Here is a 16816-nt window from a genome sequence, read left to right on the forward strand (position 1 = left end):
TAGGGATAGCATCCGATCCATCACAGCTGGAGAGTAGGTCCACACATCTGTCCGCTTCACTACGTTTAATGGAGGAGGAGGAGGAGGAGGAAGAAGAGTTGTCCGATGATGTGATGGTGATACAGGAGGCTTCCGGGCAACTTCGAATCGTCCCATTGTTGCAGCGCGGATGGGTAGACATGGAGGATGAGGAGGAAATGGAGATTGAACTTTCCGGTGGGGCCAGAGGAGTCATGCCAACTAACACTGTGGCAGACATGGCTGAGTTCATGTTGGGGTGCTTTACAACCGACAAGCGTATTGTCAAAATCATGGAGGACAACCAGTACTGGATCTTTGCTATCCTTGACCCCCGGTATAAAAACAACATCTCGTCTTTTATTCCGGTAGAGGGGAGGGCCAATCGCATCAATGCTTGCCACAGGCAATTGGTGCAGAATATGATGGAGATGTTTCCAGCATGTGACGTTGGCGGCAGGGAGGGCAGTTCCTCCAGTAGGCAACCAAGTTCTCACCGGTCCACACAAACGAGGTGCACACTGTCTAAGGTCTGGGACACCTTGATGGCACCCCCTCGCCAAAGTGCCGCCACGGAGGGTCCTAGTGTCACCAGGCGTGAGAAGTATAGGCGCATGTTGCGGGAATACCTTTCCGACCACAGCCCTGTCCTCTCCGACCCCTCTGCGCCCTACACGTATTGGGTGTCGAAGTTGGACCTGTGGCTTGAACTTGCCCTATATGCCTTGGAGGTGCTGTCCTGTCCTGCCGCCAGCGTCCTATCTGAGAGGGTGTTCAGTGCAGCCGGTGGCATCATCACTGACAAGCGCACCCGTCTGTCAGCTGAGAGTGCCGACCGGCTCACTTTGATAAAAATGAACCACCACTGGATAGAGCCTTCATTTTTGTGCCCACCTGTGTAAAGCACCCCAACATGAAACTCCATGTCTGTACTCAACCTCTCCAATTCCTCCGCATCCTCATACTCATCCACCATAAGCGTTGCACAATTCTGCTAATACTAGGCTCCCTCCACCCTGATTTCCACCAACTCTGCTGGTTAGAGGCTCCCTCCACCCTGCTTTCCCACAACTCTGCTGGTTAGAGGCTCCCTCCACCCTGCTTTCCCACAACTCTGCTGGTTAGAGGCTTCCTCCACCCTGATTTCCACCAACTCTGCTGGTTAGAGGCTCCCTCCACCCTGCTTTCCCACAACTCTGCTGGTTAGAGGCTCCCTCCACCCTGATTTCCACCAACTCTGCTGGTTAGAGGCTCCCTCCACCATGAATTGGTCCAAACTGGGCTGTTTAGAGGCTCCCTCCACCATGAATTGGTCCAAACTGGGGTTTTTAGAGGCTCCCTCCACCATGAATTGGTCCAAACTGGGCTGTTTAGAGGCTCCCTCCACCATGAATTGGTCCAAACTGGGGTTTTTAGAGGCTCCCTCCACCATGAATTGGTCCAAACTGGGCTGATTAGAGGCTCCCTCCACCATGAATTTGCCCAAACTGGGCTGTTTAGAGGCTCCCTCCACCATGAATTTGCCCAAACTGGGCTGTTTAGAGGCTCCCTCCACCATGAATTGGTCCAAACTGGGGTTTTTAGAGGCTCCCTCCACCATGAATTGGTCCAAACTGGGCTGTTTAGAGGCTCCCTCCACCATGAATTGGTCCAAACTGGGGTTTTTAGAGGCTCCCTCCACCATGAATTGGTCCAAACTGGGCTGGTTAGAGGCTCCCTCCACCATGAATTGGTCCAAACTGGGCTGTTTAGAGGCTCCCTCCACCATGAATTTGCCCAAACTGGGCTGTTTAGAGGCTCCCTCCACTATGAATTGGTCCAAACTGTGGTTTTTAGAGGCTCCCTCCACCATGAATTGGTCCAAACTGGGCTGTTTATAGGCTCCCTCCACCATGAATTGGTCCAAACTGGGCTGTTTAGAGGCTCCCTCCACCATGAATTGGTCCAAACTGGGGTTTTTAGAGGCTCCCTCCACCATGAATTGGTCCAAACTGGGGTTTTTAGAGGCTCCCTCCACCATGAATTTGCCCAAACTGGGCTGTTTAGAGGCTCCCTCCACCATGAATTTGCCCAAACTGAGCTGTTTAGAGGCTCCCTCCACCATGAATTGGTCCAAACTGGGGTTTTTAGAGGCTCCCTCCACCATGAATTGGTCCAAACTGGGGGTTTTTAGAGGCTCCCTCCACCATGAATTTGCGCAAACTGGGCTGTTTAGAGGCTCCCTTTATCATGAATTGGTCCAAACTGGGGTTTTTAGAGGCTCCCTCCACCATGAATTGGCCCAAACTGGGGGTTTTAGAGGCTCCCTCCACCATGAATTGGTCCAAACTGGGGTTTTTAGAGGCTCCCTCCACCATGAATTGGTCCAAACTGGGCTGTTTAGAGGCTCCCTCCACCATGAATTTGCCCAAACTGGGCTGTTTAGAGGCTCCCTCCACTATGAATTGGTCCAAACTGGGGTTTTTAGAGGCTCCCTCCACCATGAATTTGCCCAAACTGGGCTGTTTAGAGGCTCCCTCCACCATGAATTTGCCCAAACTGGGCTGTTTAGAGGCTCCCTCCACCATGAATTGGTCCAAACTGGGGTTTTTAGAGGCTCCCTCCACCATGAATTGGTCCAAACTGGAGGTTTTTAGAGGCTCCCTCCACCATGAATTTGCCCAAACTGGGCTGTTTAGAGGCTCCCTCCATCATGAATTGGTCCAAACTGGGGTTTTTAGAGGCTCCCTCCACCATGAATTGGTCCAAACTGGGGTTTTTAGAGGCTCCCTCCACCATGAATTTGCCCAAACTCTGCTGGTTAGAGGCTCAATCCACCCTGATTTTCAAAACAAATGTTGGTGCCAACCTCAACTTACTACAAGGGCCAAATTCACTGCTGGGGACAAGCTCTCCTCACTGCAAGTGCCAAATACACATGTTTCAAGGTGTTTTCCTACTGTCAGAGAGGTGGTATTGAGTGTGTAAAGTGTGTAGTTGTTAGGCTGTGATGTTGGGGTAATAGAGGGTCTTTGGTGTTTTAGATGCCCCCAGACATGCTTCCCCTGCTGTCCCAGTGTCATTCCAGAGGTGTTGGCATCATTTCCTGGGGTGTCATAGTGGACTTGGTGACCCTCCAGACACGGATTTGGGTTTCCCCCTTAACGAGTATCTGTTCCCCATAGACTATAATGGGGTTCGAAACCCGTTCGAACACACGAACATTGAGCGGCTGTTCGAATCGAATTTCGAACCTCGAACATTTTAGTGTTCGCTCATCTCTAATTTCAACATCATTGCAGCCCTGCCTTAAAAGGACCAGCTAACCTCGTTCCAGTGATTGCTCCATTAACACAGGTGTGGGTGTTGATGAGGACAGGGCTGGAGATCAATCTGTCATGATTAAGTAAGAATGACACCACTGGACACTTTAAAAGGAGGCTTGTGCTTGGCATCATTGTTTCTCTTCTGTTAACCATGGTTATCTCTAAAGAAACACATGCAGTCATCATTGCACTGCACAAAAATGGCCTAACAGGGAAGAGTATCGCAGCTAGAAAGATTGCACCTCAGTCAACAATCTATCACATCATCAAGAATTTCAAGGAGAGAGGTTCTATTGTTGGCAAAAAGGCTCCAGGGCGCACAAGAAAGACCAGCAAGCGCCAGGACCGTCTCTTAAAAGTGTTTCAGTTGCGGTATCGGGCTACCAGCAGTGCAGAGCTTGCTGAGGAATGGCAGCAGGCAGGTGTGAGTGCATCTGCACGCACTGTGAGGTGGAGACTCTTGGAGCAAGGCCTGGTCTCAAGGAAGGCAGCAAAGAAGAAAAAACATCAGGGACAGACTGATATTCTGCAAAAGGTACAGGGAGTGGACTGCTGAGGACTGGGGTAATGTCATTTTCTCTGATGAATCCCCTTTTTGATTGTTTGGGGCATCTGGAAAACAGCTTATTCGGAGAAGACGAGGTGAGCGCTACCACCAGTCTTGTCTCATGCCAACTGTAAAGCATCCTGAAACCATTCATGTGTGGGGTTGCTTCTCAGCCAAGGGAATCGGCTCTCTCACAGTCTTGCCTAAAAACACAGCCATGAATAAAGAATGGTACCAGAATGTCCTCCAAGATCAACTTCTCCCAACCGTCCAAGAGCAGTTTGGCGATCAACAATGCCTTTTCCAGCATATTGGAGCACCTTGCCATAAATCAAAGGTGATAGCTAAATGGCTCTGGGAACAAAACATAGAGATTTTGGGTCCATGGCCTGGAAACTCCCCAGATCTTAATCCCATTGAGAACTTGTGGTCAATCATCAAGAGACGGGTGGACAAACAAAAACCTACAAATTCTGACAAAATGCAAGCATTGATTGTGCAAGAATGGACTGCTATCAGTCAGGATTTGGTCCAGAAGTTGATTGAGAGCATACCAGGGAGAATTGCAGAGGTCCTGAAGAAGAAGGGTCAACACTGCAAATATTGACTTGCTGCATTAACTCATTCTAACTGTCAATATAAGCTTTTTTTACTCATAATATGATTGCAATTCTATTTCTGTATGTGATAAAAACATCTGACAAACACACATAAAAAACAGAGGGCAGCAGATCATGTGAAAATATAATATTTGTGTTATTCTCAAAACTTTTGGCCATGACTGTACGTCATGCCTTCTTCCGTTAAATAGGATACAGCATTGGCATTAGTCGCATGCAAAATGCCACAAAGTGCAGAGTTGTCCGATTTCGAGAAAGGGGTAGTTGTCGGGTACCACAGAAATGGTCGATCCTTAAGTGACATAGCAAGCAAACTGAATTACCTAAAATCGACAGTGGCCTCTGTGATTATGATGTGGAAGGTGAACGGTGATTGTCAGAATGTGCCCCGAGACAGCAGACCCCCGAAACTGGGAGATACTAGAGACCGATGGGTGCTGGCCAGAGAAACCGAACCCAACCGATAGCTCACATACACCAGGAGTTTCAACAGGCATCCGGGAGTATTGTGTCGATCAATACCATCCATAAGCAAGCATCTGCTGGGTCAGTGGCGTAACTAGGAATGGCGGGGCCCCGTGGCGAACTTTTGACATGGCCCCCCCCCCATCCCAACTGACGCCAAAGACCTCGACCGACCCCCTCCTCCGCACTCTATTATATCCCTTACTGGCCCCTGCACACAGTATTAACCCCAATAGTGTCACCTGCACACAGTATTAACCCCAATAGTGTCCCCTGCACACAGTATTAACCCCAATAGTGGCCCCTGCACACAGTATTAACCCCAATAGTGGCCCCTGCACACAGTATTAACCCCAATAGTGGCACCTGCACACAGTATTATGTCCCATAGTGGCCCCTGCACACAGTATTATGTCCCTTAGTGGCCCCTGCACACAGTATTATGTCCCTTAGTGGCCCCTGCACACAGTATTAACCCCAATAGTGGTCCCTGCACACAGTATTAACCCCAATAGTGGCCCCTGCACACAGTATTAACCCCAATAGTGGCCCCTGCACACAGTATTATGTCCCATAGTGGCCCCTGCACACAGTATTAACCCCAATAGTGGCCCCTGCACACAGTATTAACCCCAATAGTGGCCCCTGCACACAGTATTAACCCCAATAGTGGCCCCTGCACACAGTATTAACCCCAATAGTGTCCCTCTGTGGACACCCATAAACAATTATTATACTCTGGGGTCTTTTCAGATAATAATCGGAGACCCGGGGAATAAAAACATTAAAAAAAAACCCCACTGTTGCTTCTTACCTGTTCCCCGGCTCCTGTGCTGTGCTGTCCTCCTGTGCTGACCATCGCTCGCGTCCTTTGTTAATGACGTCGGACGTCACATGACCCGGAAAGCATGCCGGGTTCATGTGACGTCAGAGACGTCAGACAACAGTAGGACGGAGGCCTGGCAGGATCGCGGAGAGGTAAGTAACAGTTTTTTTATGTTCCTTTACCTCTCCCGATCCGCCGGTCATTATACTCAGGGGTCTGCAAAGACCCCCAAGTATAATGATAGCCCCTGTGGGGCCCGCGGTGTCACTTGCCGATCCCGGCCCAGCCAGGATCGGCAAGTGAATAGGGCCTGTAACAGCCTATTTTTAAAAAAACTGCAGCGGTAGCGGCTGTCACCGGGCCCCCTAATGTCCCGGGCCCTGTGGCAGCTGCTACTGCTGCTACCACGGTAGTTACGCCACTGTGCTGGGTTCTACTGTACCAACTATTGAATACGAATAAATGTTGTTTTTCTATTCTACTACAGGTGTCCAAATACTTATTGGTAGACAGTGTGGTACAGCTCCATACTTTTAGTATGGAGTATTTACTAAAACAGGCAAATCATGAACAATGGTAGATCCTCTTTAAATATTCAGAAGTTACATATATTTTGCCAGACACATAATCTCAATAATAATGAATAATATATGTAATACAATAAGTGTAAATTGACACAGAGTTTTTTGGAGGCTAAGTTCATATATGCGTTCAGCTCTTCATCGTTTGGATCTGCTGGGGGACCCAAATAACTGAGAACTAGAGCTAGACAAAAAAATCTGCTGCTGACACTAAGTTCACACCTGCATTTAGGGTTCTGTTCATGGGGTGTGCTTGGGGACTCCACAAATTGAAACTTAATCTGCTTAAAAAAGCAGTTACCCACTGAAACCTGTGGACCCCATAGACTATAATGGGTTTCGCTGGGTTTCCGTCCGATTTCCGCACCAAAAATGCACGGAGAAAAGTCCTGCTTGCGTTTTTAAAGCAGAATGAGGAATGGAATCCCTGAGCGGAGACTGGGTGCAGGTATGACCTAGCCTTACTTGCACTGAAAGGAATGGGAGAGCTGGGAGGCAGATTCCATTGGTATGTGCTGTTTCTGGATTAAATCATTGCTTCTGATCCTGGAGAACTCTTTTATCCTTGAAATTTTTCCATAGCACTCTACACATCAGTGGCGTAACTACCGCCATAGCAGCAGAGGCAGCTGCCACAGGGCCCAGGACATTAGGGGCCCGGTGACAGCCGCTACCGCTGCTATCATTATACTCGGGGGTCTTTTCGGACACCCGAGTATAATGATTGGCGGACCGGGAGAGGTAATTAACATAAAAACACTGTTACTTACCTCTCCACGATCCTGGCCAGGCCTCCTTCCTAGTTGTCTGATGTCTCTGACTCACATGAACCTGGCGTGCGTCCCAGGTCATGTGACGTCTGACGTTATTGAAGAAGGGCGGCAGCGGAGGCCGACAGCGTAGGAGCCGGGGGACAGGTAAGAAACAGTAGTTTTTATGTTTTTATTCCCCTCCTCTCCCCGTCCTCTCCTTCATCTGCCACCAGTTTCACGTTCCACCTTAGTGTAAACATTACACTTACCTTCTCCTTCGTTCCCCCGCTGCTCTCTGCGCGCCTCTCTCTCTCACTGGCGCACAGTTGTAGGCGCGATGTGACGTCATCACGTCTACAAGTCAGTAGGCGGCGTTCAGCGGCGAAGCAAGGAGCTGACCTATGTCAGCTCCTTGCTTCAGCCGCGTATGTGTTCAACTCAGATCTGCATCCTCTGGATGCAGATCTGAGTTGAAATCGGGACATACCTCCCTCCAACCGGGACACACGGAAATCGGGACGGTTGGGAGGTATGCTAGTATGATATTGACATTGTGACCCCTAGTATGCCACAACTGCAACTTCTAGTCGTAAAAGGATCAAACATTGCTTGTTGCAGTCTCAGTACACTAGAGGTTGCAAGGCGACTCCATCTAATATTAATAAAGGAGTCTCAGAACAACCTGGCAATCTTTAGTCATGTCCCATTCACACACTGAAGGAATAAACCCACATCACAATGCTTTGTGAATTTGTGGCCAGCCACTGAATTTTTACCATGGGCAGTACCTGTGGTGCAGGATGTGAATATGGGTCTACAATGTGTCTAAAGTGTTTCTCCTTTACTGTCAGCAAACACAGTAAGTGAGTAATCTGGTCACAGCTATCCATCTGAAGATGTTGTGGCCTAGTCTCACCAATAAACTGATTTTGGTTTACTCTGGGTTCACACCAGCACCCGATCTCTGTTTCCAGGTTTCCATCTTCTGCCAACAGAAGACGGAAACCTGGCAAACCATGAGCGCTGGTAAGCGTTTTGTGCTCTCTGAGGCAAAACCATTTTTTTAAACTGGACACAAAGTCCTGCATGTCCAACTTTGTGACTGGTTAAAAAAAAAATGGTTTCACCGCAGAGAGCACAAAACGCTAACCGGTGCTTACGGCCGGACACTTTCCAAACCCACTCAAATGAATGGGTTTAAAAAATGACTACAGGTTTCCGTTTCCTGTCCAGTTTTGGGCAGGAAATGGAAACCTGCAAAACGGAGACTGGGGCGCAGATGTGAACGAGCCCTAAGCTGAAAATTCATGATATTCCAGTGGAGTGTGGAAAATGAACTTCTTCAATATACCACTAGTGGCACGTCCTGTAGCATCAATTAGATTATGCAGTATTACTATTACAGTACTATGAGTTTGCCCAATGTTCCAGTGTTCTACTGTAGAGTTGTATAAAATATTATATTAAAAATAAAAAATCACGGAAAAGTGTGTACAATCCAAAAGGTTTTTTTTTTTTTTTAAATTCAGTACAGTGTTCTATTGTGCTCCCAAATGCAGTATCCACACCTTCATGGTGTCACTGGTGCCCAGCAATTGTTGCATGCAAACGAAGGTCAAACAAGTCCTGTTTGACTTGGTATATTATCCATTGGTTTAATCTACCTGCTGACTGCCCCAAACCTACCTGTGTAAAAGAAAATTAAAAAAAAAAACATGCTATCAAGACAGTCCCTCAATGTACGTATCTATAAAGACTCACAAAAGCTCAGATTCTTAGCGGAAAACTTTTGGTTAAAGATTGTTAAATTGTTAAATTTAGATTGCTTTAAAAAAAAAATTGTATAAACACCCTCTATATCTCTTGTTGACTGCAGGGGTACGCTTCATCACTGGATGATCCTGAAATGAATCCTTTGATTCCTGTCGTATTACAAAACAGCAAAGATGTCCTGTTTGGAAACCTTCCTGAAATCTATGAATTTCATAAAAGGTACATATGATGTAATATAAAACTAAATGTGTATTTATGCGCCAGGAAATTTTTAAAAAATCCAGACATCGGAAGGAATTTATTAAGACTGGCATTTTTAGACCTAATGCTATGCTAATTTTAATAAAGTTCCCTACTGGTGTGAAGTGCGCCTGAATTATTAAGAGACTTTGGCCTCTTAATAGATCAGACTATTATGCCAGAATGAAAAAATGCATGCCACTTAGGAACTGGTGTAAATTTCCGATTTTCTGGCATGAGTTCTAATAAATATCTCAGACTATGGAGGTTCTGTTCTGCCCTCCTCTCTTCCCACATTTGCAGAAAGTGGTGAGCGAGGCACAGAATGGATTGGGGAGTATCTTTGGAGCAGCAAAGATGCGCTGCAATAACACACATCTATAACAGAAAACTAATGTAGATGTGTTGATAAATTACTTCCCACTGCATATTGCAATATGGATATGCACACACAATTTTTTTCCCGGTTAATGCTTATTAAACATGTTTTTCATGAAGTGATTGAAAGATGTATGGTTACAATTTTATAATTGTCTATAGATCTGACCTGTGTAACATCTTATTGCAATTTTGTGTATCTCACTGTATGTTAATTAACTATGAAGTAGAAAGAGCATGTTGGATACTTACCCAATAGACAACAACTTAATATGTGTAAGAGTGTTTCATTCGAGTTCTGAAAAAATTAAAATATGCTGCTCTGGTATACCTGCTCTGGGTATGTCCAGAATTAGACAGTTATTAGACATAGATCCAAGAACTTATATCATATGTTTGGTGTCAAAGCCTACGCGTTTCGGGAGAAAAACTCCCTTAGGGTGCATTCACACTGAGTATACGCTGACTGATTAAAACACGTTCAGAATCAGCGCATACAAAGCAGATCCCATTCATTTCAATGGGAGCCTGCATACGAGCACTCCCATTGAAATGAATGGGCTGCTTTTTTCCCTATTGGTTTCAATGTGGAGTGCACATTTAGATTCTTCGTTTTTGGACACCATGTCACATTTGCAGAGACCCTAAAATTGCCCCTACAAAATGGGGTCACTTATTGAGGAATTCCAGTTTACTGGCACCTCCAGGGCTGGGCAAAAACAACACATGTACTGAGTTGCCGGTCAGAGCTCCGCTCCGATCAGCGGCATTAACCCTCTCGATGCCGCGGACACATGTCCGCGACATTGAGAGAGTTGCGCCATGTGTGGACCCCCCTGGACACCCCCCGCAGCGAGATCGGGGGGTGACCTGATGCATTTTATGTAGCCCGGGGTCTGGTTAGTGACCACGGGCTGCTAGGACCCCCACTTACCTGGCTTGATCCAGCCGTGCTGCAGGAAGTGAATCTATGCGTCTACATAGATTCACTTCCTCTATAGTCTGCAATACACGTGTATTGCAGGCTATAGTACTGGACCAGCAATCAGCTAATGTGTGTCCATACATAAGATTAAGGCCACAAAATGTACATTTTTGAACACAGGAGAAATGGGGTCATCTATTTTGGGGTGTTTTTCTTCATTTTCATGCGTTATGGGGGGAAAAACTGCCTTTAAAATGACACTTTTGTGTAAAAAAAATATGAAATTTTTTTGTTTGATGCAAATTTTTTCAAAACCTATGGGGTCAAAATACTCACTATACCCCTCAATGAATAACTCAAGGGGTCTAGTTTCAAAAATGAGGTCACAATTTGGAGGTTTCTACTGTTTGGGCACCTTGAGGGCTCTGCAAATGGGACATAATGCCTGATAATGATTCCAGCAAAATCTGGCCTCCAAAACCCAACTAGCGCTCTTTCCGTTCTGAGCGCTGCCATGTGTCCGTATATCAGTATACCAGAACATATGGTGTATTGTTGCCTTCAGTAGAAATTGTGTAGCAATATGTGGGTTCGCAATTTCTCCTTTACCCCCTTTTGAAGATGAAAAATTGTGGGCTAAAGTGACATTATATTAGAAAAAAAAATATTTTTAATTTTCATGTCTCAATGGTAAAAAAAATCTGTGAAACACCCGTAGGGTCAAAGTGCTCACTATACCCCTGGATACATTCCTTTAGGGGTCTATTTTTCAAAATGGTGTCATTTTGTGGGAGTTTCCACTGTTCTGGCACTTCAGGGGCTCTGCAAATGCGACATGGTGCCTGAAACAGATTCCAGCAAAATCTGGATAGCGATCCTTCTGTTCTGGACCCTACAGTGTGCCCATACATCATTTAACATTTTCACATGGGATAGTTTCATGCTTGGGGGAAATTGCTTAATAGAATGTAGAATGCGTTTTCTCCTTTAACACGTTGAGTGTGTAAATTCTAGGGCTAAATGAATATATTGGTGAAAAAAAATTTAAATTGTAAATTTGACCTCTATTTTGTTTTAATTGCCGTGAAATGCTGAAGGGGTTAAGAAACTTCCTAAATGCAGTTTTGAATTCTTCCAGGAGTGAAGTTTTTAGAATGGGGTGATTTATGGGGGTTTCTATTAGAGAGGCCTTTCAAGACCCCTTCAGAACTGAACTGGTCCCTTGAAAAATGTGTGTTGAAAATGTTTTTAAAAATTTGGGAAATTACTGCTTGACTTTTAAGCCTTATAACATCTGGAAAAAAATGAAAGGGCAATTACAGTTTGATGCCAATATAAAGCAAAGATATGGTAAATTACATTTATGAAGTAGTTTGGAAAATATGACATTCTACATGAAAGGCATGCCAATTCAAAGTTTGAAAACTGCATCTTTTTCAACATTTTCACCAAATTTCCTATTTTTTCATAATAAAAGACAAAACATATCGACCAAAATGTACCACTGACACGAAGTACAATGTGTCACGAGAAAACAGTCTCAGAATCACCATGATAAGTTAATGCATCTCAAAGTTATTACCACATAAAGTGACACATGTCAGATTTGAAAAATGAGGCCTGGTCATTTAGGTACTTTTAGGCTTGGTCTTAAAGAGGTTAAATAAATTGGCTTTCATACTACACATTTGTCATGTCAGTAAGATATGCCTTCCATGTCTCATTGTTGATTGTCTGCTACTATGTTTTCGTACACTATCTGCGCTCAGTAGACATAAGATAATAAGTTTCCATTGCTTAAAGGGAATTTCCACTATTATACTATTGATGACCTAACTTCAGCAGTTTGTCAGGGGTCTGATTTGCTTTCTATTCAGCTGACTGTTGTGCCCGCAGTGTACTGAGCTTGCAAAGCTCTGTACACTGTGTACTGTCTGGTGAAGTTACTACAAGCAGGTGTACTTGAATGGGAATATGTTTGTACTGTCTTTCACTACCGATACGCACTGTGCTAGCGTTAGTACTGGAGTCACAGCAAACAGCTGACCAGCAGGGGTGTCGGGAGTTAGATCTCTGATAATCTTTTATTGTTGTCTTATTCTAAAATAATAGTATTCTGCTGGCCAACGCATTTAAAACTGGATGCTTTTTTAACTATTGACATTGTACAGCACATTAAAGGCTCCTGCGCCTGAGACATGACCCCATTTTGTAAATTACACCCCTCAAGGAATTTATCAAGAGGTGTAGTGAGCACTGTGACCCCTCTGATATTGCATTAATTTGGTTTCTTGAAATTTCCTGAAAATTAACCAATATATTGGGCCCCATTTGTCTTGATCAGCTTCCATTGAATACGACCATGTATGTTGTAAGTGTCTGGTGTAGCACATGTCAGAAAATCAGCAATGATTTCCTTATTGTAAACAGGTTATCAGGCAGGAAAATTACATGCATGAGAAGATAACTCAGTCACAATAAGAAAATCATGGCTAGGTTTCTGAGAAGCACCAGACCATAAAAGGTTCCTGCATTAGCAACTTAAAGTGACTACAGACTGTCACCACTGACATGGTTAGAGAAAATCTTTAAAATTTTAACAAAATGTTTAACTATATTTGTAACAATATTTATTTTTTAATTGTCTACAAATTTAAATATCATTATATTCATGGGAAAATCCTTTCAATAAGTAAAAAAATGTTGATACACTCATTCTTTGTAAGGTAACTGTAAAATGTGTCCTTAAAGAGGACCTTTCGTGTCCTCATGAAAGTGCAGTTTTACAGTATATACCGCCAGGAAGCCGACAGTGCGCTGAATTCAACACACTGTCAGCTTTCTAGGTATGTGTTGTTGATATCGGTGCCGTTAATTTCGGCACCAATATCTCTCCACTTTTAGAAGGGTGTTCTTCAAAGTCTAGCGTCATCGTTGAGCTGTGAGGAACGCCCCCACCCCAACTGTACTCTAACATAGCATTGTACTGTCAGAGGTGATGACGCTGAGCTGTGAGGAACATCCCCTGAGTACAAGTCTATAGATGAGTGCAATCAGGAAGGGGGGGATTGTTCCTCACAGTCCATCAATGACACAAGGCTGTGAGGAACGCCCTTCTGACAGTGGGGAGATATCAGTGCTGATATTAACAGCACTGAGATCTCCAGCCTGGAACACATACCGGAAAAGCCAACAGTGTTTTGAATTCAGCGCACTGTCGACTTTGTAGTGGTATATAAAACTGCACTTTCATGAGGACATGAAAAGTCTTCTTTAGGCTAAGGCCACATGGGCTGGAAGCGCTGCACTAAAGTGCTGCAGGTACAACTGCGGTGGGAACGCATCACGGTTCTTCGCGCAGCGCTTTGAACAGAAGGTTCACAGAGTTTTCCTCTGCAGACTTTCTGTTACAATTATATCTACGGAATAGCCACCGGCGACGTGCTGCGGTTTCCAAAACTGTGCCGATTTTGGAAATCGCAGAGTGTCCGCACTGTGTTTTTTCTCCGCAAAGTGGGCATGAGATTCACATGAATCCTATTCACTTTGCAGTTACTGTAAAACGCTTCGATTTTTCCCGCGGCGTTTCCAGCCCGTGGGGCCCCAGCCTTAAGCAGTTAAAATGACTCTTCTGCTTTTTTTTTTTTAAATGAATGTTTTTTTTTTCTTTTTGTAGAACATTTTTAAAAGAGTTGGAAAAGTGCATTGAAGATGCAGATTCTCTTGGAAGATGCTTTTTAAAAAGGGTAAGCTAAATGTGCAATATATAAATGAGTAATTCACCTAACTGGCCTTTCTGCTTGTTGAGTATATTAGTTGGTGGTGTATTTAAAAACACTGGAATTTAGATGAATACATTTTATTCCCGTATTACATTAATTATTTAATATAACAATTTATGTATTTAAAATAAATTGCTTGACAATGACATCAATATTAATCCCCCTGTGAAAAAGGGATAAGTTGCTATGATGGGAAAACCCCCTAAGGCTAAGGCCCCAGGGGCCGGAAACACATTGCGGTTCTTCCCACAGCTCGTTGAACAAAAAGTTCACAGAGTTTTCCTCTGCAGACTTTCTGTTACAATTATATCTATGGGAACAGATGTTGCAGATTTTGTTGCGTTTTTTTGAGCCAAACCCAGGAGTGGATTGAGCAGAAGGGAGAAGTATAAGAACTTCCTATATATTCTCCATTCCCTCTGTAGCCAAAAAAACGCAGCATAATCTGCAACAAAAGAAGGTGCGTTTCCGCAACGCAGGGCCTCAGCCTAAATGTCACAGTTTCCTGAATGTTTTATAGGAAACCTTGATCTGTGAAAACAAAAGTTCATAACTATATGGCAGTAAATAGTGGTTAAAAAGTCACTATAATGAAGCAAGTAAACATCTCAGTTGCCTACGTGATAGTTAAATACTAGAAGAAGTTCACTATCTTGTCTATAATGTCAGTCTGTGGATTTACTATTCAGACTATATCTAACTATGTTCCAACTATATTTCCTCAGTCAGTGCAGAATACTATCACTGTCACAGCAAGTATGTGTTTATTTGCAGTGTGTTTATTTTGCAGTGTATAAAATTCAAGCTTAGGGAGAGTTCACACGGAGTAACGTGCCGCATGATGTGGCACGTAGACGCTGCGTGAGCTTTTGTGGGCCGTATACGCTCCCATTGATTTCAATGGGAGCCGGGATCGTATACACAGCGCTATTTGCGCGTTACTCCGTGTGAACTCTCCCTTAGCCCCATTAAAAAGCCCTGTTGGGGCTACTTCAAATGGCCACAGTTACAAATTTTTCAAACTTCCAGTTGTAATACTGGAACAAGGTGTGAACTTGTCCTTATTTGGTTCCTATTTGAAGGTAGAGAGAACCTAGAATGTAGAACAAGAAGATTTCTGCAGATTTTTGTTTCCTAATAGGTAACATTTCCAAGTGTACACAGAAGGGTGATAAAATGTATTCATTATAATCTATGGCATAAGATTGCAGCTTGCAGCTCCATGGCACAAGTTCACAAATGAGAGAATGGCCAACAATCTAACATTCATATAGTTGTATAGTTCAATAGTGTGGCCTCAGTTAGTCACAAGAGTTGCATTGCACTCTCAAGGGTGCTGTAACTTCTAGTTACAAAAAGATAGTTACATGATACCAGGATGCGCCTGTCCATTGAATATGAATGGAGCGGAGCCCTATAAGGGTAAGTAAGATGCAAAACAGATGCTTGGGGAAGGTGTCCCTAAAACTTGGTCTGTATTTCCACATCTTTACTTGGCTATGTAGCAGCTATTTACTACATCTATCATGTTTGGGTATTGAGTTACATTGTAGTTTATATATAGCCCATGGTTATGTTAATGTAATAGTACATTTATATAAAGCTAAAATGACTTAGTACTTCAGGGGCATCTGTACAAAAACCATTAGATGCCCTTACCAACATTTAATAATAGACAGTGTAAAACTAGAGAAAATATGCTAGATTTAACATAGTGACACCTTTACACTGTCTGGTGACCTAGTCTAGGTGTATACCGCCTATTAGTTGGCTTACTTTGGGACAGAATTTTAGTGATTCTGCCCCATTCAGCTTTATATTTTGTAGAAGAACACCAATGTTTTAAGTGCAAAAGAAAATAACGCTTCCAGAGTTGTCTAAGATTATATTGGACCGCCGAGTGTGGGCATGCCCCTACTATAACCCGCACCCCACGTATTAATTATTATAAGTGTCTGACCATTGTCACAAAGCACTCCATTTCTTGTTTGGACCTTATGTTTCCTGCCTTCATGGCTTTCGGTATGGACATTATCTTTCCTTGCTGGTATGTCCTGTGAAGTTTTGCCTACTGAAATAAGTTCATCTATCTTGTAAGAATATTTATATGTAACTTTTCTTTGTAGAAGGAAGACCTTCAAATTTATGAAAAGTATTGCCAAAATAAGCCAAGATCTGAAGCCCTTTGGAGACAGTGTGCTGAAAGCATTTTCTTCCAGGTAAGGTGTATTATTTAATGATAACATGCATATGCAGTATGTTCATTGTCTACATTATTGTTAGAATTGACAGTACTTTTATATACCTCAACAAATATATGTATACATCTACAAAAATCCAATACCTAGGGATTTGAGGCTACAATATTGCCTTGAACTCTCTTCTAAAGATTTACAACAGGATCTTTGCCACTCACTTAAAGAGGTTTCCAGGATATATATATTTTTTTTATATTAGGTGAGGGAAGGTGAAAAAAACAAAAACAAAACATATTCATGTGTCCCAGGTGCTGCGGTGTTTCCAGTCCAGTCCTGCTGCTCTGATGTTTTCTTGTGGCAGAAGTCCTTGCCAGCGGAGATGTCCAGGGTCCCTTTCCTTACACCA

At 43.8% G+C, this 16816-nt stretch overlaps 1 protein-coding gene across 2 annotated transcripts in view; it reads left to right on the forward strand.

Moving 5' to 3' along the window:
• The window catches only part of MCF2L2 (MCF.2 cell line derived transforming sequence-like 2), a 274167-nt gene that overhangs the window by 175981 nt on the left and 81370 nt on the right, over nt 1-16816 (forward strand). For both annotated transcript variants that reach the window (XM_075268595.1, XM_075268594.1), the window contains exons 17-19: nt 8991-9106; nt 14107-14176; nt 16339-16431. In XM_075268595.1, the coding sequence (XP_075124696.1) occupies nt 8991-9106; nt 14107-14176; nt 16339-16431 (279 nt within the window). The remainder of the gene's footprint in view (nt 1-8990; nt 9107-14106; nt 14177-16338; nt 16432-16816) is intronic.

Source organism: Leptodactylus fuscus, chromosome 3 (genome assembly GCF_031893055.1).
Source record: "Leptodactylus fuscus isolate aLepFus1 chromosome 3, aLepFus1.hap2, whole genome shotgun sequence".
Classification (NCBI taxonomy): Eukaryota; Metazoa; Chordata; class Amphibia; order Anura; family Leptodactylidae; genus Leptodactylus; species Leptodactylus fuscus.